General features: G+C 40.2%; 1 protein-coding gene across 1 annotated transcript; it reads left to right on the top strand.

Moving 5' to 3' along the window:
• The first annotated feature begins 7,009 nt into the window (after positions 1-7,009).
• Positions 7,010-19,979, top strand: FAM174A (family with sequence similarity 174 member A). Its single transcript, XM_063129567.1, has 3 exons — positions 7,010-7,456; positions 11,965-12,099; positions 19,359-19,979. The coding sequence occupies exons 1-3, from the start codon at positions 7,134-7,136 to the stop codon at positions 19,360-19,362; spliced, it is 462 nt and encodes a 153-aa protein (XP_062985637.1). The 5' UTR covers positions 7,010-7,133; the 3' UTR covers positions 19,363-19,979.
• Positions 19,980-25,896: the final 5,917 nt, after the last annotated feature.

Here is a 25,896-nt window from a genome sequence, read left to right as displayed (position 1 = left end):
TTTTTAAATTTGGGGTAGATTTCCCCAAATTCACAATAACAACTGTGCATCAGTGAATATCAGCAAATCACCCCAAAAGGGGGAAAATTAATTATGCACACACCTCTCAGAAGGTGGTTGTGGGGAAATCTACAAAAAACAAAGCAAAACACCTTTGCTCTAGTCATTAGCAGAATAGGCTGCTGAGGATGTGCCATAAAGGCTCATGGGATAAATTCCAGGAATGGGTGAGTGGGGACTAAGGAGGAAACAAGCCATGGCTAGCCATGGAATGCCCAATTGTCTGTCAGGAGTAACGTGGGTTAGCAACTGAACAAACCACCATGACTTATTTTCAGTATCACTTATTGTGACATGTGAACCGACCTTAGGACTAAATGCGGAGTCCATGGCTTCACATCAGTCATTCCCCCCATCTCACACACCCCTTTTTGCTTTGTTTACCACCTAGCCTAATAAAGAGTTCACTGACGTTTGAGTTGGCCTAATAAAGGCATTAATATGGATTTTGGGATTTATCTTATGGCCTTTGCTTTTTATCATCTTTATTTGTCATCAGCCTTCCCTGAAAGATAGTTTGCACTGAATTCATAGCAGCATAAATTAGATAGGACAGGGTAGCATGGTAAGTTGGCACAGTACCAGAAAGCAAGAACTTAAATAAGAGGTGTATTTTGGCATCTTGAAGCTGTCAGGATTATGTATCTTACTTAAATCAATCTAAGCGTACAATACAGTAAGCCATTTTGTAATGCAGCATACAGTATTAACTTTTGTTGATGTACATGATAATTATGCACAGAGTGCCCTTTCAAGGAATAAATTATCCTACAAGAATTCAACATGAATGGCATTAAAAGAAAAGGAAGAATGATGTTTCAGACAGAGTGTAATGCAGGGGCATTACAGTCCAAACTAAATATGGCTACCATATTTCCTGGATGCCTTTGATCAAAAACTCAAATTCTAAACTAGACTAGCACGTGTCCTACCTTATAGAGGACAGTCCTCTCTATAAAAGCATCCTAATTTGAATTCAAGTCTGAGGCTGGTTTAAAGATAAAGAACTATCAGAAGGGAGAGTTTATCCTGACAAAGACATAAACTAATTAAATATAGATCATTTCTGATTCTGGTTAATTTAAGAAGTATGAGTTTGATAAAGTCTTAGGTCAATACATTAGTAGCCATATAACTTGTTATGCATGTAACACATGGAATATTATGTAATTGCATTCAACATGCTTTCAACTCCCTTATAAATTTAGCTCATCTCTCTCCAACATATCTATACTAAAAGCAGGCTACCTTCAGCAAGTTTTACACAAGTGCTGCAGTATTGCAACATTTTGATTACTTCTTTACGTACATAAAAAAGCAAAAACAACAACATAAAAAACAACTCAATACACAGAATGCTGCAACTTTTGCAGAAGACCCTCCCTCATGTCCATTTAAATAATAATAGAAAACCTCTTGTCTTTTACTGTGTGTATTTAGAACATATTGGTTTCTCCCAACAAAACTCTTGAGAAACATTATTGTCCTTTGGGATTTAATGTGTTTGGTTTACTCAGTGCCAGTGACAACCAATCTTAACCAAAATGTTTGGTTAGAGGCACTTTTTTTGAGCCCACCACCATCAGAGATTAAAAAGTTTGCATCAGATGCACAGGAGGGCTGTTTTGGTGGGCCACTCCCTGACTGTGTCTGGCACCCTGAACAAGAGCACTCCACACTGTGACGTTTTGTTACAGATCTCACTTGTCCATCCCAATATCCCATTTCACTTGGCTCTTGAACCAATACCCTGTTTCCCCGAAAGTAAGACATCCCCCGAAAATAAGACCTACTTCCAGTTTTGCCCAATATATGTGTACTGTATTCTTCTTCATGGAAAAATAAGACATCCCCTGAAAATAAGACCTAGCGCATCTTTGGGAGCAAAAATTAATATAAGACACTGTCTTATTTTCGGGAAAACAGGGTATTAAACATTCAGAACAGAAATTAGAAAGCAAATGTTCTGCTATATTAAGTGGCAATGGCAGTAACATCAGGGGCAACTCTTTTGCCCTCCAGGGCTGCATGCAGCAATGGGCAGTGGGTTGCGGCCCAAACAGACATACCCAGAATTCTCCCTCCCCGCCCCCAAACATACACACACCCTTTCCCCACACCCAGACATACCCAGAGACAGATAGACAGACAGACACAGAAACACAAAGAAAATCCCTTTGAAAGGGGACTCACTCCAGGTACAGCCAACATTGTGACTTCCAAAAGTCCTCCCAGCTGCAGTGGAGGACAGACTTTTCTCCATCCCCGCAGGGAGAGAACATGCTCCTCCCAACCCACAAAGCAGGCAGAGGCAAGCACAATTTACTTGGAAAGAAGGGTGTGCAGAGAAGACTCTTCTTGTGTACCTTTCTCCCCCTCACAATCACGCTCCCTCCGGCCCACCAGACATATATATGGCAGGGAAGAGTGGGGCTGCCCGTCTTCTTCCCCATCAGCAGGGTATTGGGCTGCAGGAGCGGGTTCTTGGGTGACCACACAGACCACATGGCAAGCCTGTGAGGGCTTCAAGCAGCTAGCAGGCTGTCCATATATGATGCGGACTAGGGTTATTAAGCTTATTTTAACCTTGATTTTCTGCTAGGCCTCCAAGCAGTCTCATATCAATGTCAATCTGTCTAAACAGGCCTCCCATTTATCCTTTTGATTAGTCAAATATTTTGGATGTTTTCCATCCAATTGGATAAATAGTGTTTGTAAACTGTACATGTATTTATGGGTTTTTTGGTGGTCTGTGTGTGGCCTTTTTAGTGAAAATAAAAAGTATGCTTGGCGTTTGAGCTCAACGATTTTACTGGCATCTATCATATGTTATTGCACTTCTTCCTCTTACTTCTGTGTGCAAACATTATACCAGAATCATAATTCAACACTCTCTGCTACTCCAGGCTTATCACAAAATCCATATTAATCACATTTCACTGCAAGTCCTCCAAACAGTTTTATCTTGAGATCAAACGATTAGTACTCCCATTACTATTATTATTTACCCATTTCTATTGCAATTTTCAGCACAAACATTCACAATTCTTATCTCATTTGTCCTTGCAACAACCCCACAAGTTAACTAGGCTGAGAGAGCTGCACTTAACTAAAGCAATACAGTGAGCAACAATTTGGTTGACCAAAATCTACTCCCAATACAATGCAATTCAGTGATCACCTTCCATTGGCCCTATGGGGGATTTCTTCTCCCCACTACTGCTACTCCCTATGAGACAACTGCTCCTTTCCTGGGCAATCCTGCCTGTGAGGTTTCTTATTTCCAGAAAATGGTTATATTTCATGGCAATCTTAGCAATCTCTCTTCCTTTATAGCTCAGGGTTGCCCAAGGTGACCCTTTGATGATGCCACCAGTTCTTTGAGAATACTTTAAAACTTCCTAGTAGTCCAGTATAAGAGGACACCAACATTAGAGACAAGATGAACGATTAAACAAGTTCATTTATTAAAGGGTTATTTTGTACATAAGGCATTACTAATATTTATTTTGGGGACTTAGTGACACTTCTTAAGGACTCAAAGCACTGTTGTTATTACTAGCCTCTAATGACATCTTTTACCTCAGGCCAAATACCCTAAACCTCCACCCCAGCCAAATATACTCGTAACCAGAGCCAGCTCTTGGATACAGTCTTCCTCTGACTTTCACAGCTCCTCCTGTTTTATTTCAAATAAAGGACTGTCCTCTGTAAAGTGGGGCACAAGGCCACCTTACCCTACCATATACCAGGAAGAACAATAAGAGACATTCAGCAGCAGCAGCATTGTCATCATCATCATGTCCTATTAGGGTGACCATATTTGGGAAACCAAAAAAGAGGACACCTAGTGTGTGGGGGGGGAAGCAGCTTTCTGAGTCCTGCAGAAAGTACGTTATTCCCCCGCCACCTTAAAGAACCCAATTGGAGTGGAGGAGGGGAAAGGATTTCATTCTGCACCACCACCATCCACTCCAATTGGGGCCTTTTCTATAATGTCCACGAATGACCCACTTTCCCCTTTAAGACCTCAATTGGAGCTCGGGGTGGGAGAATGATGTGCCTCAAGAAAGCATGTCATTCACTCCTGCCATGCTAATGGCAGCCTTAAAGGGGAAGGTGTGTCATTCCAGGACATTATTGAAAATTATAGAAAATCCCCCCTGACACCATGGAAAGAACAAAAACCAGGACAAATCCGGGGAAATCCTGACAGTTGGTCACCCTATGTCCTATGGCCTTCCAGATGTATCTGAGAGGCCTGTGACAGAAACAGAAAGCTAGCCTAGGTGTATCATGGCCTGATCTGGTAGGACATCTATATTTTTCCAATGCAAGCCATTCTGCAGGGACTTCTATAGCTCCTTTAGCGATCTAACTGGTTCTGACTGAAACCTGGATGGATTCACCGCCCCATTGACATCAGAGCCACCAGCCTCCACTGGATGTTTCCCTAATAATGTACTTCTCAGTTTTGATGCCCGTTGATCTAAAATTGCTCACCGTAAAAAATTATTCATTTAAGCTGCAATCCTATACACACCTCCCTTAGAGTAAACCCCCCTGAATTCAATGACATTTCCTTCTGATTAGTCATGTATAGGATTGCACCATTGTCTATTTTAAAGATTTCTAGGCTGCCCTTTGGGTCACAGTCTTCTAAAAAAAAAAGGATAAAATATAATTCTAATAAAATACAACAAAAGTTTAAACAGCAGGTTTTGTTAAACTGTTAGGAACGAACTGAAATATGCATTTTTTCAGAGTTCCTACGTGCCCTTCTCCAACATAACACTTAATTTGCTGATAAAAAACCTTCCTTCACAAAGCAGACAAACTTGATGCACAACTAATTATCCTTCATGTAATATTTCTCACCATTCATCTAAAAGAACTATTTTGGAAACTGAAAAAGGCCCCATTTTCCTTTTTTCCTCGCTGTAACAGTCAAGTCAATTCTATTAATTTTAATACATAGTTTAGCTGCTTCAATGCCTTTTACCGAAACTCAAGATCTGATAACCTTTTGTCATGTAAAACATTTAAAATGGAGTACAGTTACCATTATAAGTGAAGGGTTGGAGAAGTACAGTGCCAGACAGTCCTTTAATAAACACTAAATTCCATTGACTTCTGAATGTCTCAATTTGTGTGCCAAATCCATTTTTATTCCTTTTAGCTTCAAAAATAAATCAATTTCTAATAAGGAAAAGAGCAAAATCTTGATTTACATCTCAAAAGGCCTGGTTTCACGCATTGCATTAACACTTACAATATCTAACCCCTTGTCTCACACATTGCATTAACACAAGAAACACTTACTTGAGATCCCACTGAACACAGTAGGACTTGGCTTACAAGTAAATATGGATAGGATAAGGGTGCACAACTGTTTTTCTTGAATATCTGACCTACACGTGACCAAAAAAAATGTGCTAGTCCAATATTGAAATAAGAATTAAAATGTTGCCTATTTCTTTCTTCTTTTAATTTTTTATTATGTATATTACTAACCAACACCAAATGTGTGTTACATATTCAAATATAGCCATTATATCCAGATATTAACAGAAGTACATAATAACATAATACATCCCTATTATCTTCTCCCTCAGACAGCAACCAACACATCAATATGTCCAGCCTATACCTCATCCTCCATCTTGAATCTTATTAAAATTATTAAAATTTGGCAAGCCAGGACACCTACTTCTTTTTCTTAAATACTACATATACTAATATCAACTTGTGAAGAAATGTGTGTGTGTGTGTGGGGTTAAACTCATGTGTACAGTGCACAATGCTCCACCTATAAAGTATTATTACTGATAACTGTTTATACAGGACAAAAATTCAGAACCATTTGTGATGGCCGGTTCTATATATCTGTTTTAGATGGAGAGTAAAGATGTCTCAGAATGCCATCGCAGTAAAATGGAAGATTCTATGATGGGCAAGGAGAGTACTGCAGAGCCTCTGCCAGAGCCTTCCAGCTAAAGCATTGACATACAAATATTGGAGCACTAGAAAACTGACCTGGTTTTGTACGGATTGGAAAGAACCTTTAGTTTGATACAACAAAGCCTTACACACCTCTCAGAGTTGGACACCTGTTCCATCTGAGTGAAGTCAAGCCCGCTGGAACTCTAGGCATGGCCTCCGCCATGGAGTTAACGTGTTTGTTGTATTTATATTACTTTTAAGCCAATTTCAGATTTTGTTTACTAAGTGCTATTGATTTTATAGCGCTTTTGTATAGTTAAAATTGCCTCACTACATCGCTGAATCGTCATGTCAAGCTTGATTGAAATTGATCAAATGCCTAAACATGCATGAGGGGGGGGGGGAGGAGGAGGAGGAGGAGGAGAAGATTCGAGTGATTGTGATTTTCTTATTTTCCTGCCCAGTTTTATTACTACTACAGTCAAGTCACTTATTTTATCCCCACCGCACCCCATCCACTTCTCATAAACAATTGGTGGGTATTGTAGACGTTTAGGAACTTGTAGAATTTCCCCAAGTCTCCATTTCCCCCTCTGCAATAGGAAAACGTACTGATTCTTTTGTTGTTGTTGTTTAAGGCGATTGCGTGTGTGAAACAAACAAACAGAAAAGAAACAAACAAACTTTAATGGGGGAGGGGGCGCGTGAAGGACCGCATGCAAATTTTGTACAGACCCCTGAAACTCTTCTTGTTCGCCCTGCCGGCCACAACAGTCTCCGCCACTCTCATGTACTATAATGCATCCCCGTCTCCCCCAACCTCGCGCTCTCCAAATGTGCTGGACCGCAACTCCCAGCTTCCCTCCAGCCATATAGGCGTTGTAGTCCAACTGGAGGCGTCCGGACCAAGGAGAAACCAGAGAGGGGCGGGGCACAGGAGTGGATAGGTAACTATTGCGCATGCTCTCGCGTCGCTCGCGCTCTCGTCACGTGGAGGAGAGGGGGTGGGAACAGAGGCCGCGTAGCTCGGCGTCCATGGCAGCGCCGTGGGCGGCCGGAAAGATGGGCTCTTCCGCCTCCCTTCTTTCCTCTTTCCTTGGAGGGCCCGTCGGCGCTTAGGGCGGGGAGCGATGCGGTGGGCGCCGCCGCCGCCTTTCCCGCTGTCGCTCTTACCTGGGCTGCTTCTGGTGGCCGCGCTGTGCGGAGGGGGAGGAGGAGCCGCTGCCCACCCGGAGCCCGGCCCTACGACGCCTTCACACATCGACGTGCCCGCGGCCACCACCGGGTCTCCCGACGGCGGCGAGGCGGCGCGGAGCAGCAATGCGAGTAGCAACAGCTTCGCCGCCGGGCCTGTCCCGTCTGAGGCCTCCCAGCCCAGGACCCAGCGCGCCCTCTCGGTGCTCGTCCTGGCCAGCGCCGCCCTCATCGTCTACTTCGTCATCCGGACCGTGCGGTGAGCGGCGCTGCGGCCTGTGTTTGTTTCTCCCTGGAAGGCTTGGGGGCGATTCGCACCCCACCCCACCCACTAGGCTTCAGCTCAACGTGTGTATCCGCAGGGACCTGTGGAGAAACTGAGGCTGCCCCTGACATTCTGAGGGGATGGAGGGCGAGTGGCTTGGGTCGCATTTCTCTGGCCCTGTTGCTTCTGTCACCAGCCCAAGTGTCATTCCCCCCCACACACACACCTGACCTCATCCCGCCAGCTGCAACAATGCTCTGTGTTTACTTTGCCATTCTTAACTTCAGCTTTCCTCAACCTGGTGCTGTGCAGGTGTTTGGACCCAGTTCTTACAGTCCCATTGGCCACGCTGGCTGGGGCTGGAACTGATTGAAGTTGCAGTTCAGAACATCTGGAGGGCACCTGTTTGGAGAAGAGAAAGTAGTTTCTACATGCACAATTTGGACAACTCAATTCAGATTTTACACCCAGTGCAATAATATATTATGGAATGTAATTCCCAGATTAGATTAGTTTATTGTCCTCTTATTTTGTTTCGTTGGTAGGAAGTAATCTGTATTTAAAGCAGACTGCTGCCAAAGGACATACTTTTTAGCCCAACTCAATCTACACCTACAATTCCTAGCATGCCTTAGCCAGCATTTCTGTCTAAATATGCGTAGGATTTCACTCTTAGTCATACTTGAAGCAAGCTCATTGAAATCTATGGGACTTCATTGTCATGGCTAATTTCAGTCCCATTTTTAGCAGTGGGTCTGTTTTAAATGTGACTAAGGCTGGGCTACAACAGTGTCATTCAACCAGCAGAGTGAAAACTCCTGGCGGAAGAGTTTTTCCACCCCCACCCCCTGCATGCCTCTCCAAATCTGCTCTGGAGGGTTGGAGGACTCCAGTAGCAGAATTGAGAGTGTGTAGAGGGGAGAAGAGGATATGGAAGCATGCGCAGGTGTACTCTTGCAGCATTGGATTTAAGATTACAGCTGGATCCAACCCAATATGTATGATTCATCCCACTGCTTTTGGTCTGTCTTTGCATTCTTAGGGTTGCATGTCATGATAGTAGAAGCTTGGGAAGTCAGCTGTCACCAAACCTGTTCTGAACACAATTATCTGAAGCTAAACCCAAATATGCAAAATACATTTCAGTATAAAATCATCCTAGATAGACTTTAAAATGACACCTATATAACATTTTGAAAAAAGCTTTTTGAAATGTACCTGGTATACATCTTGGTGTAAAATCTGCATCTTGTGTCAAAAAAATAACTATTCATTGAAAATAGGACGCTTAAAATGAAGGTGTTCCTTTATAGTTTCAACTTATTTTTCGTTACCATGAACTATGTAACTCAAGGGAAAACATTAAAGAGTTTAATTTTTCTTTGCATAACTTTGGCAAATGTTTGTTTAAAAAACCTCATCAGCAGAAGATGCACATTTCACTGGAGTTATTTCCATAAAAGCTTGAACTGCTGTTCTGCATTTGGGCCTCATCAAAACTACTAAATGGTACATTTGAATTGCATCCTATTTGTAAAAAGCATTAACAAAAATGTTGAACTATATTTAAGAATATCCAGCCTTATATTCTTAGACAATAAAAACTTTTAATAGTTCAGAGCCAAGCAGGGCAGGGGTAGGTGGTTTTGCCTCCCATGCCTCTTTAAAAATAAAACTTTCTGCTAGACAAGCCTCTGAACCTGTCTAGCTGGTGAAGATAGTGATGCACCTGTATGCCCCTTTCGTGACCTCTATAAGTTTGCTATAGCAGCCTTAGAATGGAGCTGCAGTGCTTCCCGTGGTGGCTGCAAGGGGCAGGGGTTAAGGATCCAATCTATAAGCCTGTCCTATATACTATATTGACATATTAGGTCAATATAATATTGTACAGTGTAGAAATTGATTTCTTACGTAAGACAATTAGTACAAAACAATACAGCCCTAAAGCTTGTTCTGTAGGAACTTTGCAATTACGCTGTAGTGCAAAGTATTTATGTAAGATTCCTCCTTCATGAATAATATACTTGGTCTAGTGACTACTTTTTAGCATGGGGGGGGGCAGTAATGTGTAAAATGATAATAGCAGCCCACCTCACTTGGCTATTGTGTGTGGATTACTGAATGCCCAACATATTTGTAGCATGAGCCGATCTGTTTTCATTCAGAAGTAAGATCAGTTGGAATTATTTCCAAGAAGCTGTGCATAGGATTTCAAGATTAAAATGCTGAATGTTAAATAATGTAACAGAGTCCTAAATGTTTGCCCCATCAAAAGTTCCCTGTAGTGACCACAGCATGTTTGTGACATGCCTTTGATAATTGGTATGTTGGGCACTTGTTCATACATTTGAATAGCTCCATTTGGATAGCCTTCCACAACTAAAGGATTAAGATCTAGCATGGTAGAATTAAGGGTGATTCATGATGTAATTAATCCATATATTTTAAACTAAAATCCTACGGTGTCATTGTACAAATCAATGCAACCATTAAGTACAAAATAGCCATACCCTAGAAAATGTCCGTCCATCCCCCCATGCATTTAGCTATATGTCTCAATGCTAGATTGTTTGAATTGGGCATCCTCTCTGCATATGCAAAGTAAAAGATAGCAGGGCTAATGAAAACTAATTTAAGAACAACAATTTGGTTGCTATTAACTTTTTCATGCTTTTTCTCAACTGTATGTATTTTTTTTTAAAAAAAAAAAATTATAACGTCTTCATCCCAATGAGGATTTCAGGGTGATATACATAAAGATAAAACATTCAATATGATAAAAACAACTTAGAACCAAAATAACTGTGCTATAAAATTGTAGGACATAATAAACTATTTGAACTAGGTAAAAATAATTCAAGTTTAATTTTATCAACCAACCCACCCACCCCCCGAGTTATTTATTTATTTATTTATTACATTTTTATACCGCCCAATAGCCGAAGCTCTCTGGGCGGTTCACAAAAATTAAAACCACAGTAAAACACCCAACAGTTTAAAACACAATTACGAAATACAGTATAAAAAGCGCAACCAGGATAAAACCACACAGCAAAGTTGATATAGGATTAAAATACAGAGTTAAAACAGTAAAATTTAAATTTAAGTTAAAATTAAGTGTTAAAATACTGAGTGAATAAAAAGGTCTTCAGCTGGCGACGAAAGCAGTACAGTGTAGGCGCCAAGCGGACCTCTCTGGGGAGCTCGTTCCACAACCGAGTTAGTAATTTGAAGAGAAATATGAGTGCAGAAACAGTGGGAAAGAAAAAGGCAGGGGGTATTAACTGGAGGTCATTAGATGGAGGCACAGAAGTTCTGTCCCCTGAACATGCAGAACCTTCCACAGATTGATTTATGAATTTTTGATGTAATTTTTCTGTCTTTGTAAAAAATCAACAAACCTGCTTCTCTTTCAAAAGTATAGCTTAGATTTTCCAGAATACAAATTATACAACATAGCATATTTGTTTGCAGGGTGTTTTTAGGTTTTCACGATCTTAATATGAATTTCTTGACTAAAATCCATAATACAATTCATTCTGAAAAAAAGGTTGGTTAGCTTTCCCATGATGGTTTAGTTGCTGTTGCTGCTTTCATATTTTGTTAATTGCATTTTGAATTGACCTGGTGACATGGCGGTCAGGTGGTCTGCTGAAAGAGCTGGTACATCTTATTGTTAGACTTCAGTGTCTGGATTTGCACCATTGGGGGGAAAAATAAGCCACTGTAGCTTATCTTCCTGCCCCATGCATGGCAGTCATATGCTACAGAATTACCATAATTACCTGTGCCAGGTGCAGTTTGTCATGGAGCCCAAACCCAGCGAGCCTGGGGGTGGGTGGGTATACAAACCATCCTGGAACCCATGGCTTGTTGTGGGGTGGTTTGTAAACTGCCACCACCTTCACCAGATTTGGACAACACAACAAACTGCGCCCAGCAAAGGTAATTATGGTAATTCCGTTTTGTGCGACTGACACATGCGGGGTGGGAAATTAAGCTGTATTGACTTACTTTCCTTTTCCTATTCTGTGAACCTGCCCAGTATGTTATACCATATTTTTGGTGTCATTACATTTTTCAACATATGTGGAGCATCCTCCATATCTATATATTCATTATAGATTTGTCTTTGGCAAGCTCCGTATATGTTTTAACACATTTATTAAACAGTCTGCAAACCCTACACACATGACCTATTGTAATGTGTGTAGATTTGCAGCCTGTTTATATTTGTGTAGCTTACTGGTAGATTTAAGGTAAAATGTTGAAGGTTGTTGACTGTTGGTTAACTAATACCTTACTGTAGCAGCAGAAAGATCTACCATATTTACATTGCTTCCTTGTTAGTGTTGACTCCTACTTTTTGATAGATTTTTTTGTGTCCCTGCTCAAATACTAAATTTTCATTTTGGACTCGGTAAGAGTGCAAATCTTCTAATTCTATTCTTTGTTCTTCTGATTTAGTCCAGGGTTAATATATCATAACTTACACTTTTCAGATTAAGACGAAGAAACAGAAAGACGCGGAGGTATGGAGTTCTAGACACAAACATAGAAAATACAGAGCTGACACCATTAGAGCAAGAGGATGATGATGATGATACCACACTGTTTGATGCAAATCATCCTCGAAGGTTGGTGGCCAATATTCAGGAGTTCTTGTGGTAGGGGGTTACTTAAAAAAACAAGCAAAGTGCACTTTAATGCTTCATCTGTGGATAAGTGGATGTTCTGAATAAGTGTACACCGTAATTTCCTGTCACCAGTGCTTCGTTAGCTGAAAGCACTGGTGACATCTTCTCAGAGCAGTCAGAGATGCAGTTGCCACACCTTCTGTATGTGGCCTCCCTTCCTCCAGTCACCAGCATTAGAAACAAATAGTTATACCAAAACATGCAATTGCGAATCTAAAATCTGTGCCTTTTTATTTAGGCACCAATATTTTGTGCTCTTTGTTTTATAGAAATAACAAGTTGCAAACTGGACAGGCTACTTTATATGATACTGTTTTAGTGTTGTGTGGATTTGACTATTTTTAATACTTCTGATATTTGCAATTTTAATGTTCCTGTTGTAGTCAAATCATACTGTACATCAGGCTTTCTTAAAGCTGTTATGCTCCAGAAATAATAAGGAAGTTAATTAAGGTGCTTATGCGTGTATGACATTCTTGATTGTATTTCATTTCCTGAATTGTAGCAGTGATACACTCTAAGGTAGCACAGGTCATCTTTTTGTGTTTAGGCTAACTGGGTTTATTGTGGCTTGGGATTACACTGGAAGCAGCCTAGTAGATGTAGAGCTGTGTTGACGCTGCTACCTCCTGGGTTCTTTGAGGTTATTTTTTTATTAGACCAGTGTCAACGACTTTTTCATGTCTTCTATATAAAATTAGAAACCCTTAAACTTAAAATGTTAATTAATTTTAAATATGTGAACCATTTCTGATCAGCAAAACTAAAATGTGTTTACCTTAAAAGGCAGTTAAAGTCTTCATGGTCACAATAATACATATAATTAGACAGAAAAAAGTCACTAAATGTATATAGGGTTGCAAACTGAAAATATTAAACTGGTTTCACTAGCAGGTAGTACACCATCCTTCTCAGTCAGATGTTGGACACAGTTCACTGTGAACATATAAAGGAGAATGGAAACTGTGGATGATGATTCAGTGGGTATTGCACTAGAGTATTTCATGGCAAATTTTATTTTTCTTATTAAGAGTACATAAGAATATAGCATCGAATAAGGCTGATTTAACATAAGATAGATATGGCTTTTAATGTACTCTCCCTGTTAGCCAAAACTACTAAAATTACACAGTAAAGGCAAAAAAAGTAGACAATGCCTAAATCTAATGCTTGGGACTAATGCATAGAATCATAGAATAGTAGAGTTGGAAGGGGCCTAAAAGGCCATCGAGTCCAACCCCCTGCTCAATGCAGGAATCCACCCTAAAGTATATAACAAATGATATAACACATTTAATAAAAAGTTCAGATAAATGCATTTTTTGTTGAAAATTAGTTGCAATGCATGCTCAAAAATGGGGGAATATTGAACCAAATATGCTCGATATTAGAAGTACAACAACAATCTGTTGTTCACTGTTGATATGAATACAGCTCATTTTCTATGGGGAAGGCACAGTGCAATAATATAACTTTTATGGCTGCACTTTGGCTTCTGTTTTCTCAACAAAATTGGGTAATCTTTTCCAAATCTCTCTCCGGAATATAACTAACTTGCTTGAATGCTCTCTTTTCCCCATTACTTCTAATACATGCTGCCTCATTTCCTAAGTTTGCAAAGTACTTTATAAATCTAATCGGCATTCATTGTTCTCTCTGCTTTTATAAAAATTGAGACGGTTTCAGATTTATAAATAGTCCCAACATTAAGGTGTCTATCCTATAAATTGCAAATCGGATATGCAGTAATCTTTTCTTTTTAAAACTAGTCTCTGCATTTCTGTCTTGAGTGTATTTATTAGTTGTGACAGTCTTGCATGTGCATGCTTTTGCTATAGTATAGTCATGTCACTTTCAACTCCAGGAATCCTGACAGATCACATCCTACAATGCAGGCACTTGTCATATTAGCTTGACAGCTGCTTCTCTGTAACCAAGCATCCTTGGGAGAGGGTGACTTGCTATAAGAAGGGGGGGGGAAGGGTTCTTAACCCTTCTCCAAGCAGCCACTCTTCTCTTGAAATTCCCATCTCTGAGCTACTTTATCTTGCAGACATGGATTTGGAACCCCCACAGAGCAATTTAAGGGAGGCATGTTCGGGGGAAAAGCAGTTATCAGGTAAAGGGTTAAGCATGCACATTTCACACCACGTCTCTGTTGCAGATTTCCCATAGTTATTTTGCAGCAGTGATGCAGGCATCAAGATAATTCTGTGATTTGGTTTCTGAATATAGTTTGGCCTACAGAATGCATAATAGAACAGCGCAACAGGTGTGAACTGGTTATAAATAAATTTGACTGTCAATTGCTTCAGCGAAAGAACTATTCTTTCTTCTGGAGGTCTGGAGAATTCTGTCCATCAACTTCAGATAACTCATTGAGCTATAGTTCTGGAGATACTTAGACAGAAATCATGACCAACTGCTTTAAATTTCTACCAGCCCAGCAAACATGAAGCAAAGCATTTACATGTGGGAATTTGCAATACTTTCCTGTAGGGCTGTGCACGGACCCCCCCATCTGCTTCTCTTCCAGATTCGCAACTTCCGGATCGGAAGAGGAAAGTGGACGTGCCCAGGGGGAGGGAGAACTGTGCCAATTTGACTGGCCCTAAGTACCAGTCTTTAAGAAGCTACCTGCCACTTCAACTCATGACAGGCATAGCTTCTCCACTGGTTAATCTTTGGAGGGTTCTGATGACCCTCCAAGGACAGGAGTGTGTGCACTGGGCACGTCCACATGCCCTAGGGGAGCCCATCCCCTTGCACCACATCTATTCAGTTGTTCACCAAGGTTAGGCTGGGTAGCAGTGCTGTGTTTCCTATCTGTTATTTATTTGCTTAGTATATGATTTCAGGTTGTGTTTGTGCTTTTGGTGGGGCTACTGTTTTAAACAATACTGGGAAAAGTCCGTTCAGAGACTAAGAAAGAAAAGTTTCCCAGTATCCTAAGTTACTAAGTATCCCATTTTGCTTATCCCCCCCTCCAACTTTGGGATTGGAGGATGCTTCATCAGGTGATCATGATTGGGAGTTGAATCTGCCTCTCAGCACTTCAAAAAGGTACCTCTCCCGCTTTTTTTACCCTATTTTTTAAAAAATTATAGCAAGCAAACCAAAGCACGCAAAGTGCTGAAAATAGGCTCAAAATGACCCCCACCCACGACTCTCTAAGCACAGCGAGTTTCAAATAGATAGGTTGAAAAACAAATAAGTTATCCACTAATCTTTTCCGCAATGCAATCCTATGGGCGAAAATATCCAAAATGGTGGGCGGAGCGCTCCGCGAAAAGAGGAGCGATCCACTTATGGTTGCTTCTCTTCGCCATGCTTCTCCAGCCCCCACCCCGATGCACTTCTACGCCTGCAGCGGAGGCAGATCACCCCGATCCGCTTCTGCTTCTCCGATCCGAGGAGAATCGGATCACACCCCTACTTTCCTGTGCAATTGCTAGCATATAACATAACCCCAATATTTCCTGTCAGAGATTAACCAAAGATTAAGTTAAATTTTAAACTTATTTCATAGGTTTCAGTTGTGCTGAAATGATGGAGTTTGCAAATTGATAACATGGGTTCAGGATTAGCAACATAATTACAATACACTTTTTCATGAATTAATTCCATATATCTTAGGGGGCCCGAGCAACGCCAGGTAGAAACGTGAAATTTGGCACGTTGATAGGTCTGGCTGTACAATGTACCAGAAAAATCTAAAAACATGAAATTTTAGATTTTCAATACTTTTAAAGAATTTAATAAAAAGCCTAATCTTATGTCTACAACTCTCAGCATGCTTTGAGTGAAACTCCCAAGAGCCTTCCCTTGCCACCAAGCTATGACTCATGGTCATGACCAGTACAAATTGCTATTATTCGTTCAGGACATTCCATAAAACAAAGTTCTTCATCAGGAGATGCTGAAAATTACTTTATCCTCTATGTGGCTCCATAGCAGTGGCATAATGCCACCAGCACCATAAGGTGGTGGGTTGACCATTCAACTAAAAAATTAGAGCGCCTTGGTGTGTCTTCAGAGCACAGACAGGTATGTCAGATAAAAGGCCCAAGTCACCAGTGGCCTTGACCATCCTAGCTCTCTGCTAAAACCTGTTAAATGCAGATATTACATAGTAAATTATGCCAATAAAGTATTCTGTATTCTGGCTGCTTTCCTTTTTTTATCATAATAATAGCTTCAGAGCACATGCATACAACCGTTCCCCGCATCCACTGAGATCCGCTTCCCTACTATATGTTATTCAGATATCTGGGCAGTGCTGGGTATATTTTGAAAACATATTCTTAGGTTTGCATCTTTTTTAGCTGGTAGAAAAGCTGTTGTGTGTCCTGCTTGTTTATGATGTTTTGACGGCTGCTCTGGCCAAGCCATGATGGGAGGTGTAGGCATTTCAGGTAAAACAAAAAATTTGGTTTATCACAGAGCTCTAATTGAAAACGCAGTTCTTATTAACGCAATTTCTAACAAAACAATTTACTAACTCAACCAAACTTTTTTTAAAAAACCAACCTAAAATTGAATAAGTTGCAGAGAAATTTAATATTTATCAAATACATGTTATAAACATTATTCATGGACTCGAGCACTGTCGGGCATATCAGCTAGTTCATTATAAGATTTGGTATGTGGCACGGATTACTACAAATGAGTAATCACATACAGGATATTCTAGCACTAGTAATTTCCTGGAGTTATGATTAAGGTAAGAATGCTTGTTATTTTGCTATTGATCTTTTTATATGAAATATTAAATTTCTTCTTGAATCAAACTTGGCTGACATTCATGTATCCACCAAGACATAACATGGTTTTCTATATGAAGATCTATCTTAGGCCTAATTCTCACTGAAAACTAAATATGCATCAGGCTGTACCATTGCAAGGGGCTTCCATATGGTTCCATGCTCCTTCATACCAACCAACCCCCTCCATAAAATTTTCTGGGTATTCACCAAATAGTATACTGGGTATAAGAAAAAGGGTTCTAGCCTTGCCTAGATCCGAAGTACAGGTTTTCTGCCTTAGTAAGAACTTGAGTTTTGTTTTCCCGTTTAATGGTATACATTTTTGACGTGTGTAACAGTGCTCACAGTTGGTTGGATCCACTGCAGTCATTCTGTTCGTGGAAGCAGTTCCATCAATGGCAGCCTCCCCCACACACCCTCAAAATCTGATTTGGAGGGCTGGGAAACGCTCCGGTGCAGATTTTCAGGCGGTGCACAGGGCTGTAGAGGTGAGGAAAGAGGAGAAAAGTCCCATTCTGCTGGTGGATGTATCTTAGCATATTATTATTATTATTATTATTATTATTATTATTAATTTATATAGCACCATCAATGTACATGGTGCTGTACAGAGTAAAACAGTAAATAGCAAGACCCTGCCGCATAGGCTTGCAATCTAATAACACTGGACTTATCCTAATGGCAGATGTTGCAAGCAGTATAGGCAAGATTATGAATGTATTTCACTTATCTGCTTATAGGGCATAGAATCTAGCGCCTATTACTGCAAATATGTAAACAAGAGATGAACACTGCATAGCACAGAGACTTTTCTACTCAGGCAGTCCTGATAAAATAATCTGCAGCATTGAAAAGCCTAAAAATACAAAACAAATGGAACCCTTCTGCAGATGTGCTTTTATGTAAGGTGATGTGAGATAAAACACTTGGCACTACATTGAGACTTGTCAGTAGCCAACATTTCTAAAGCAGTACAGATTCTATACCCCATAAACATGAAAAAGTTAAATGTCCACAAAAATTCTCGGCTGCAAGGCCACAAATGATATAAATGTTGAAGTAGAGGAGATCCTTGAGAAATGGAGTTCTCCTGAATGCTGTTACAAGATTGCTGTAAATGAAACTTAACCTATTTCTAACAACCAAGGATGACTTTGTTGGACTGCAGGTATCCCACAACTAATAGGTGTGTGTAGTACAGATAAGGTATAATCAAAACCACACTGTTCTACAAAATAAACCGCTGAGTAATCTGAGTACTATAGTCCTGATATTGCGTGAAAAGGTGGAATTAATAATGCTTGGGTTGTTGCTGCAGAAGGGGGTAGAATAGGGGGCGAGAAAGAGATTGGCTTAAATAGCAATGGCAAGAGAAGTAGGAAATGTGAAAGGAAAGTCGAGCATTATGCAGTTTCTCAGGAACAGCCATTTCTATAGATAGTTGTCTCAATCTTATTTTTTTAATTCGAGGACAATTAAAATTATGGGTAGAATCCTGTTGTGCCCGTAACAGGGCTTTTGCGGTTCTAAAAATAACCTGAAATGCGTAAAAATGCTCACTTCTGAAACAGGACAAATCAGCAGAGCTCACAGACCCGGAACTCCACTGACCTGTCCTGATTTGGAATTGAGCATTTCTGCTCCTATCCAGGTTATTATTATTTTTAGAAGTGTAAAAGCCCCTGTTGTACAAGCAGTGAACCCACAAGCACAACGGATCTAGTGGAGGTGGAACAGCTGCATTGGGTGCAGCCTTAGTAGTCCTAACTTACTAATTACATTGCTTAAGTTCAGAAGTAACCAGGGTAAAAATCTTTGGGTTTCAGATTTGAATAAATTGTTGTGGCAACAAGATTCAAATCAGTTAAAGCAGAACATGTCACCGTTTTGGTTAGTATAGATCTTTACCAGGTGGGGATTGGTGTTGCTTGCCTATGATGAAAAGTCTGCTACTAACCTGCAAGATAGGAAATTGTTCTGATCCAGAGCTGTTGTGGGAGGGAGCTGCAGTGTTAGTGTTCAAAACCCTGCATTTGGAGCTGCAGGATGGAGGCTGCATGAGGAGCCCACCCACCCTGACCAAATCAAGTAAGGCACGTTTTCCCCTTCCCCTTGGTGTTCCCTGAAAGGGGATGAATTCTTTGTTCTGTGGAGGCTCAATGCTTTTTTAAGGTTGGGAGAGTGTCTGTTTAGCAAATGTAGAGGGTAGCTTTGGTCCTTTTATATGTTTTCAAATGTTTTAACTTCGCTTTTAAGTAGCACAGGAACCCAGTATTTAAAATGCTGGGAATATTATGAGATACCAAATAATGTGAAACCCTATTGTTGCTTTTAATTGGGATGTGGAGACTTGATTTGGAAATATTTAGCTGCATTAAAAGCTTTCAATTGAACAAGTTATATTAAAATAATTTTCTTTTTCTTTCTTTGTAGATAAGTATGTGCCTTTCAGAAAAAGATTTCAATCGTGGAGCAACAAAAGAAGGCTGATCAGAAGGAATAAGAAGCCAATATCAGGGTTGGGGGCTATATAAATGACATATATTATGGCATCCTTAGTTTGTTGCAATAAACGCTAACATTTTACTGTACCTTTTGTATATACAGAAATATTTTAAGTTCGAAACCTATGGAAATAGTGCACTAAACTTCAAACCTATTTTGAACAGGGTATTTTCTGCTTGTGTTAATTCTGTATTGTGGTCTCCCCTTCTGAAATACTTTTGTGGGTTTCTTGTCCATTTTTTTTAATTGTCAAGTGTGGTAACTTAGTTATGCAGCTAGTTCTGCCTTCTCAAACCTGGGTGTCTTCCAAATGTTTTGGATCACACCCCAGTATTCCTGACTATTGCCTGAGGCTCATGAAAAATGAAGTCCAAAACATCTGGAGGGTACCAGGTTAGGAAAGGCTCTGCTTGTCTTTCATTTAATAGAAATAACTTGCCAATTCTAACTACCCATCTGTCTGGGGAGTATTTTTTGCTTTGTGGACTGGATGTGCACTACATCTGTGTGAGTGATGCAAATAAATGTTTACAGTATTCCTAACATTCATCACTTGTTCAGCGTTATGACTCTGACATCAGAAAATATGCTGATGCTAAAGGCTTAATGGGTGGCAGTTTCTGATGTCCTTCCATTGGCTGAATTTACAAGTGAAGTCAGCCTGATAACAATAATTCTCAAAACTTGTAAGTGTTTTTAAAATGAAAATTACTCCTAAGGACAAAAAGAGTCACATTTCAAAAGCAGCTTTTGTTGGATGTAGCTCAGGCAATGGGGCTCAAAGATCAGGCAGAATTTTGGCAAATACTTAACTTTGGTATGAGGCCTGATATAATTAATTTGATTCCATATGTTCTGCGGTATAAGTGAGTGAACTATTTTCTCTCTCTATTTTTTTAAAAAAACTATAATCCCAACTCATATGGTTTAGAACTTTGCCTTGTTTTAGATAACTGACATAAGTGGCCACCAGTTGCTGAAGCTAAAATAGCAGACATAATTTCTTTAATTTCCAAACTTTAGGGCTCCACGATAAGACAGAACCTGTGGGAAAGTATTTAAGGAAAATGTAAACTTGTGGGTGACTTTGTTATGTTGATTTTTGTTACATTGGTATTTTTAACACTGCCAATTTGACAGGAATTATACCAACTGGCTTGAATTGAAGTATCGTTCCTATATATAAAAATAGTAGTAGATCTTCACTATCAGATTATAAGACTGTGCTTGATTGATATTGTTAATAAAGTATATGCTAGGTATCTCTTAGTTAAACTTCAGAACTAACCCACAGGAAACAATATTTCCCTATTTGAGCATGAAACATCCACAAGGTGGGGAATCACGTGACCAGGCTTTTTGCCTAGTCCATCCATACTTCTTTGTCTTCTCACAGGACAACGCTTTCTTTCATTTCTCTTTCAGTCTCTACTACTTACATCACTAGAATCTTGCTCTTCCAGTCTCTTTGCTTCCTTCATTCTCCTTTTTATTCTCTTAGTCCCATATTTAAACAACAACAACAAAAATCCCCTTTCTTTTACATTTTTGTCTTCCTTTGTCCTTCTGGGCTGTTGCCTTTGAGAACAAGGGTGTCTCTGCATGAAAAACAGAAGACAATGAGGCGCATCTGTGTGGTCTGCAATATGGGGTGAAAAAATGGGTTCTACAACAGGTCCAGAGCCCCACCAAAACAGCTAGGGTGCTCCCTGATCATTAGAGTCCTCATGAACCAGGGCAAAACGTGCACTGTTAGCGAAAGCTGCAGCTTGAGCACCACCACAGAGGTGCAGGGCCAACGAGTCCCAAGCCCAATCGAGGATGCAGGTAACCCCACTTTTTCCCTAGAGCATCTGCTGCTCTTCTGCCATTTTAACTCTCACACAGAGATACGGGTGATGTGGAATACAGTGGATTTGGAGGAGTACATGCCATGGCAAGCTACCATTGCCCAATCACGTAAGCTACAAGTAGACCCCTTGATGTCAATAGACAGGGAGGGTAGCTGTGAAAGAGGAACGGAGATAAAACCCATGTTTTCCTGCCCTTTTTTCCTCCTCAGGGACAACATTCCCCAAGGCTGCACTGCCACCTGCACTTCAACACCCTCAAGGCTGAAGCTTTCCCACCTGAAAATGGCTCATCACCTTCCATCTCCATTCACTTGAAATTGCCTCAGGTGTCTTACCTAGTAAACAAAATCCAAGAGGTTGTCCAAGCAGCTTTATCTGGACATCCTGGTTCAAATAATAAGTGTCAGTCTTCATGTTCTTGTGATGCGGTCCAGGCTGTGGAGTCACCTTCAGATTCCCCTCTGCCCCCCTGGACAGAAATGCATAAAACAGCCAAATGTTCTATGGCAGTCCCACATTTGTCCAAGGAGTCTGGAGATGAATCACCTGACACAAAAGTGTTTTCCAACAGTAAAATAAAATAATAAGAGATCCATTGGAACTCGATGAGAATCAAATCTCTCCAAATCTCCACAGCCAGCATTGGGCAGGGGGAAGGGGAGTGGAGAGAGGTCTGATTACACACAGATGAAAGGAACAGACTGAGCCAATTACTACTACTAAAGTAGTAGTGCCTTTTCCTCCTCCTTTTGAAAAACTTGTTTATGCTGAGCGCTTGGCCCCTTTACAAGGTAGGAGGCCCACTGGGGTATCACAAAAATGTTACACTCTCACACAGAGAAGCATAGACATTTTAAAGGTGCCTATGGTAGACGTGCCTGTGACAGCTGTTTTGTTGGGAGCCACAGCCCAAAGGATGTAGACTTTCCCTTTAGAGATCCGGCGGGGGGAGAGAGATTCTGAGTTTGCTCTTAACACAGTGCATGAAGCTTGCACTTAGGGCCTCATCCACATCCTCTTTGTGAGGGTCTCCCTTGCTTGGGTGGAGGATCTCCCAGACAATAAGGATCTGGATAGGTCTGCTCTTTACCATGGCTTAGTCATAAGCCTTCATAGCAAATGCTACTCAGCATGCCGTGATTTACACAGATTGGTTCATTGCTGCAACCTCAGTAGCAAGTTGTTCACTGTGATTACGTCCTTGGAACATAGATAATACTCCAAGGGGAATTTGGCCATGGCCACATTTAAAAGAATCTATCTCTTCGGGGAGGAAGCCTTGAAGATATTCTGGTTGAGATGAAGGACATGAAAAGGCCATGTCCACTTACAGATGTAAAATGACTGTACATTTTGGGGCTATGGAAAAATAAGAAATACTCTCTTTAAGTGCTCTTTCCAGTTTTTTGTTGCTTTAAGACAGCCTTCCCTAACCTAGTGCACTCCAGATATTTTGGATTTCAGCTCCCATCAGTCTCCGTTAGCATGACCAATGGTCAGAAATGCTGGACAATGTAGTCCAAAACATCTAGGGGGCACCAGGTTGGGGAGGGCTATTTTAAGAGCATACAGTAGCCTCTCTGTTCCCAAAGTTATTTTATGCATAACTTTGCACATAAAATTTTCATATTTTTAAAAGTAAACTCAGAAAGTTTGTAATTATTGTCTGAATAGATTAGAACTACATTAAATTGCTACAGCATCAGAAACAGGACTCAGTAGAACAAGAAGGCACATTTACTGTCAGGAATGCACAAAGGTGAGATGCTACTTGAGAAACAGCAGAAATATTTTTTATTTATTTAAAACATTCGTATCCCACCCTATATCATTAAGTTCTCAGGGCGGCGTACAGATAAAAACATACAGTACAAAACAATAAATATACATAGCTAAAAACAAACCATGAACCAAGTTAAAACAATATATAATTTAAAAGCAGTAAAAACAAAACAGTTAAAACAATGTGCCGTCTTAGTGAATTTAACCATTAAAGACTTTGTTAAAAAGATATTTGTTAATATCTTAGCTGTTGTCATCAGTTCCAAGCAAATTATCTTTTCTTGTTTAGCCACATAGCCTAACAAAAGTATCAGTGGTTTTAAGCATATGGTACACTGAATTCGCAAGGATATAGCACAAATAACGTTTTTCAGAAAAACTTTTGTCAGCAATGCCACCATATATGCATAAACTTGGCTCTTTTGTGGCCTAAACTCAAACAGCTATTTTCACTATTTGAATAGATTCAACTGAACTGATGAGTCATATATCACTGGTGCGGTAATTTATAATGATTGTTGTTTCTGTTAATAAATGGATAAAAGGATCCATCTAGTCTATTGTGGCTCCCTGTTGCTATCTCCAATTGGAATAATAGCAGCTTTGAAAGGTGGCAGTTACATAATAGACAATTAAAAAAAAGAAAAAGCTCCTGTACAGTGAAAAATGTTATCAAAGTGGTGGTAATTATGAGGTTAGGGCTAGGCTTCTTTTTATACCATGGGTTAGCATACCAGTCAATTGACCGCCTGTCAAATATTCCAGGAATGCCATTATCTTTAGGACTACTTTTTCATTTCATTGTCATGTAATTTTTCAGTAAAGGCAAGAGTAAGAGAAGCTTGCCCCTATTTATTCGAAGAATTTTTATTCCACTCCTCAGCAAAGAAAAAATAAATGAATAAATGAATAAAAGTGTACATATAATGAATAAAACCAGAAATACCTGCCTGCAGGCTCACTATCTGAAAAGACATGACACAAAAGGAAAAGGGATGGAGAGGGAAGAGGAAAAATACAAGTGGTCTTTCAGCAGGGTTGGTGGAAAGGCCCTGCTGCTTTCCTCATCTGCTGCAGCCTGCTGGAAAGGCTACTGCGGTTTCCATCCCTTCAAAAGTCTGTGGTAAACCCAACAGCTTAGCAGAGCTTCTTCAGGCTACCTGTCCACTCTACAGATAATGGGTTATCAGAGTGGGTTATTTTGGCCAAATAAGCCACTGTGGGTTTAAAACACACACAAACAAACGTACCAGATGACACAATAATGCATTTTAGGTTGATTAAGCCATCTTGGCTTAATTAACCCATCATGAGTTATTGTAACATCTGAACCCAGTTGGTGATTGTGAGGATAACCCTGAGCTCCTTGGAGGGAAGGGGGCAATACAAATGTAGCAACATTAGCTATTTGAAAAGGTGATTTGAAATTAGCATAAGTATCAAACCTGTTGGCAATTATCTTCTTTGTCATGATGTTAATGCTTTAAAATATTGACCAATCAATTGGGCAAATATTTTCTGACCAGGCAAATGACCAACCCTATATTAGCAGGTTTAATTCTTGGTGTGCGCACTGCTAATTATTTAGTAGCACGAGATGTTTAACACCGCTATCTTGTGTGCTGTGTTAACAACACATTAATCAGTTTCTGTTTGCTAATAGGAAATTGCACTGGATTTCTTCAGAGAGTTTTTTTTGTATGAAGGCTTTTGTTTTATGTTGAACTGGAACATAACAAATCAAAAAGGGAAGGAGGGCCAGCATGTCTAATAATAATAATGTCCATGTGCGGATTTCATTTTTTATCCTCAAGGACTAGAATATTTATGTGCGTGTTGGCTTGTACCTTCTTATATGTGTCCTAATCCTGATGTTTTCTTGCTCAATATTTTGTTGTCGTCGTCCCCCCCTGCCGATTTTTCAATTGCTTTTAGTCATGGATTGGAAATGCTTGCGTGTTTCTCATTTGACATTCATTTTGTGATTTAAGGGGAAGGGGGTGGATTTCCTTAGCCGTCAATCCAGAATGGACTTTGGGGTAATCATGCCTGCAGACTCTCGCAGAAGCACCTTATTATATAGGAGTACAAATGTGGATTCAATGTAGATCAAATCAACCCAGCTACCAGGCTCTCTGCACAATGCTAACATTGTACTAGTTTCTTACTCTAATAATGGAGTGTGAAATAAATCAGACCAGTCCATACATACTTGACATTGGCTTTCAGATTTAGAGACTTCTGAGGTGACTGATTTCAGCATTTTTAATGTCCAATGCAACTGAAAAATATTTCTGTTTCCCATCCCGATCGAGCTCCTATTACAAAAACAGCAGGGTTGAACTTTCCCAGCAACAATATTTTGTTTCTTGTATTTCAAAGTATTTCAGGGTGGCTTAGATCTGAGAGGGCAATTAAGACCCTTTCATCTCTACGAAAGACCTGTTTCTGTTGGAGATGAAAACTGCTAGAACTGGTTTATTGATATAGGGTGACCATATGAGGAGGACAGGGCTCCTGTATCTTTAACAGTTGCATAGAAAAGGGAATTTCAGCAGGTGTCATTTGTATGCATGTCACACCTGGTGAAATTTCCTCTTCATCACAACAGTTAAAGCTGCAGGAGCTATACTGCAGCTATTCTGTGACCAGATTTAAAAGAGGGCAGGGCACCTGCAGCTTTAACTGTTGTGATGAAGAGGAAATTTCACCAGGTTCTGCATATATACAAATGACACCTGCTGAAATTTCCTTTTCAATACAACTGTTAAAGATACAGGAGCCCTGCCATCCTTTTCATATAGTCACCCTAGTTGATATGGATTAACATG

Source organism: Elgaria multicarinata, chromosome 6 (assembly GCF_023053635.1).
Source record: "Elgaria multicarinata webbii isolate HBS135686 ecotype San Diego chromosome 6, rElgMul1.1.pri, whole genome shotgun sequence".
NCBI classification, from domain to species: domain Eukaryota; kingdom Metazoa; phylum Chordata; class Lepidosauria; order Squamata; family Anguidae; genus Elgaria; species Elgaria multicarinata.
This window is presented reverse-complemented; position numbering and strand designations above follow the sequence as displayed.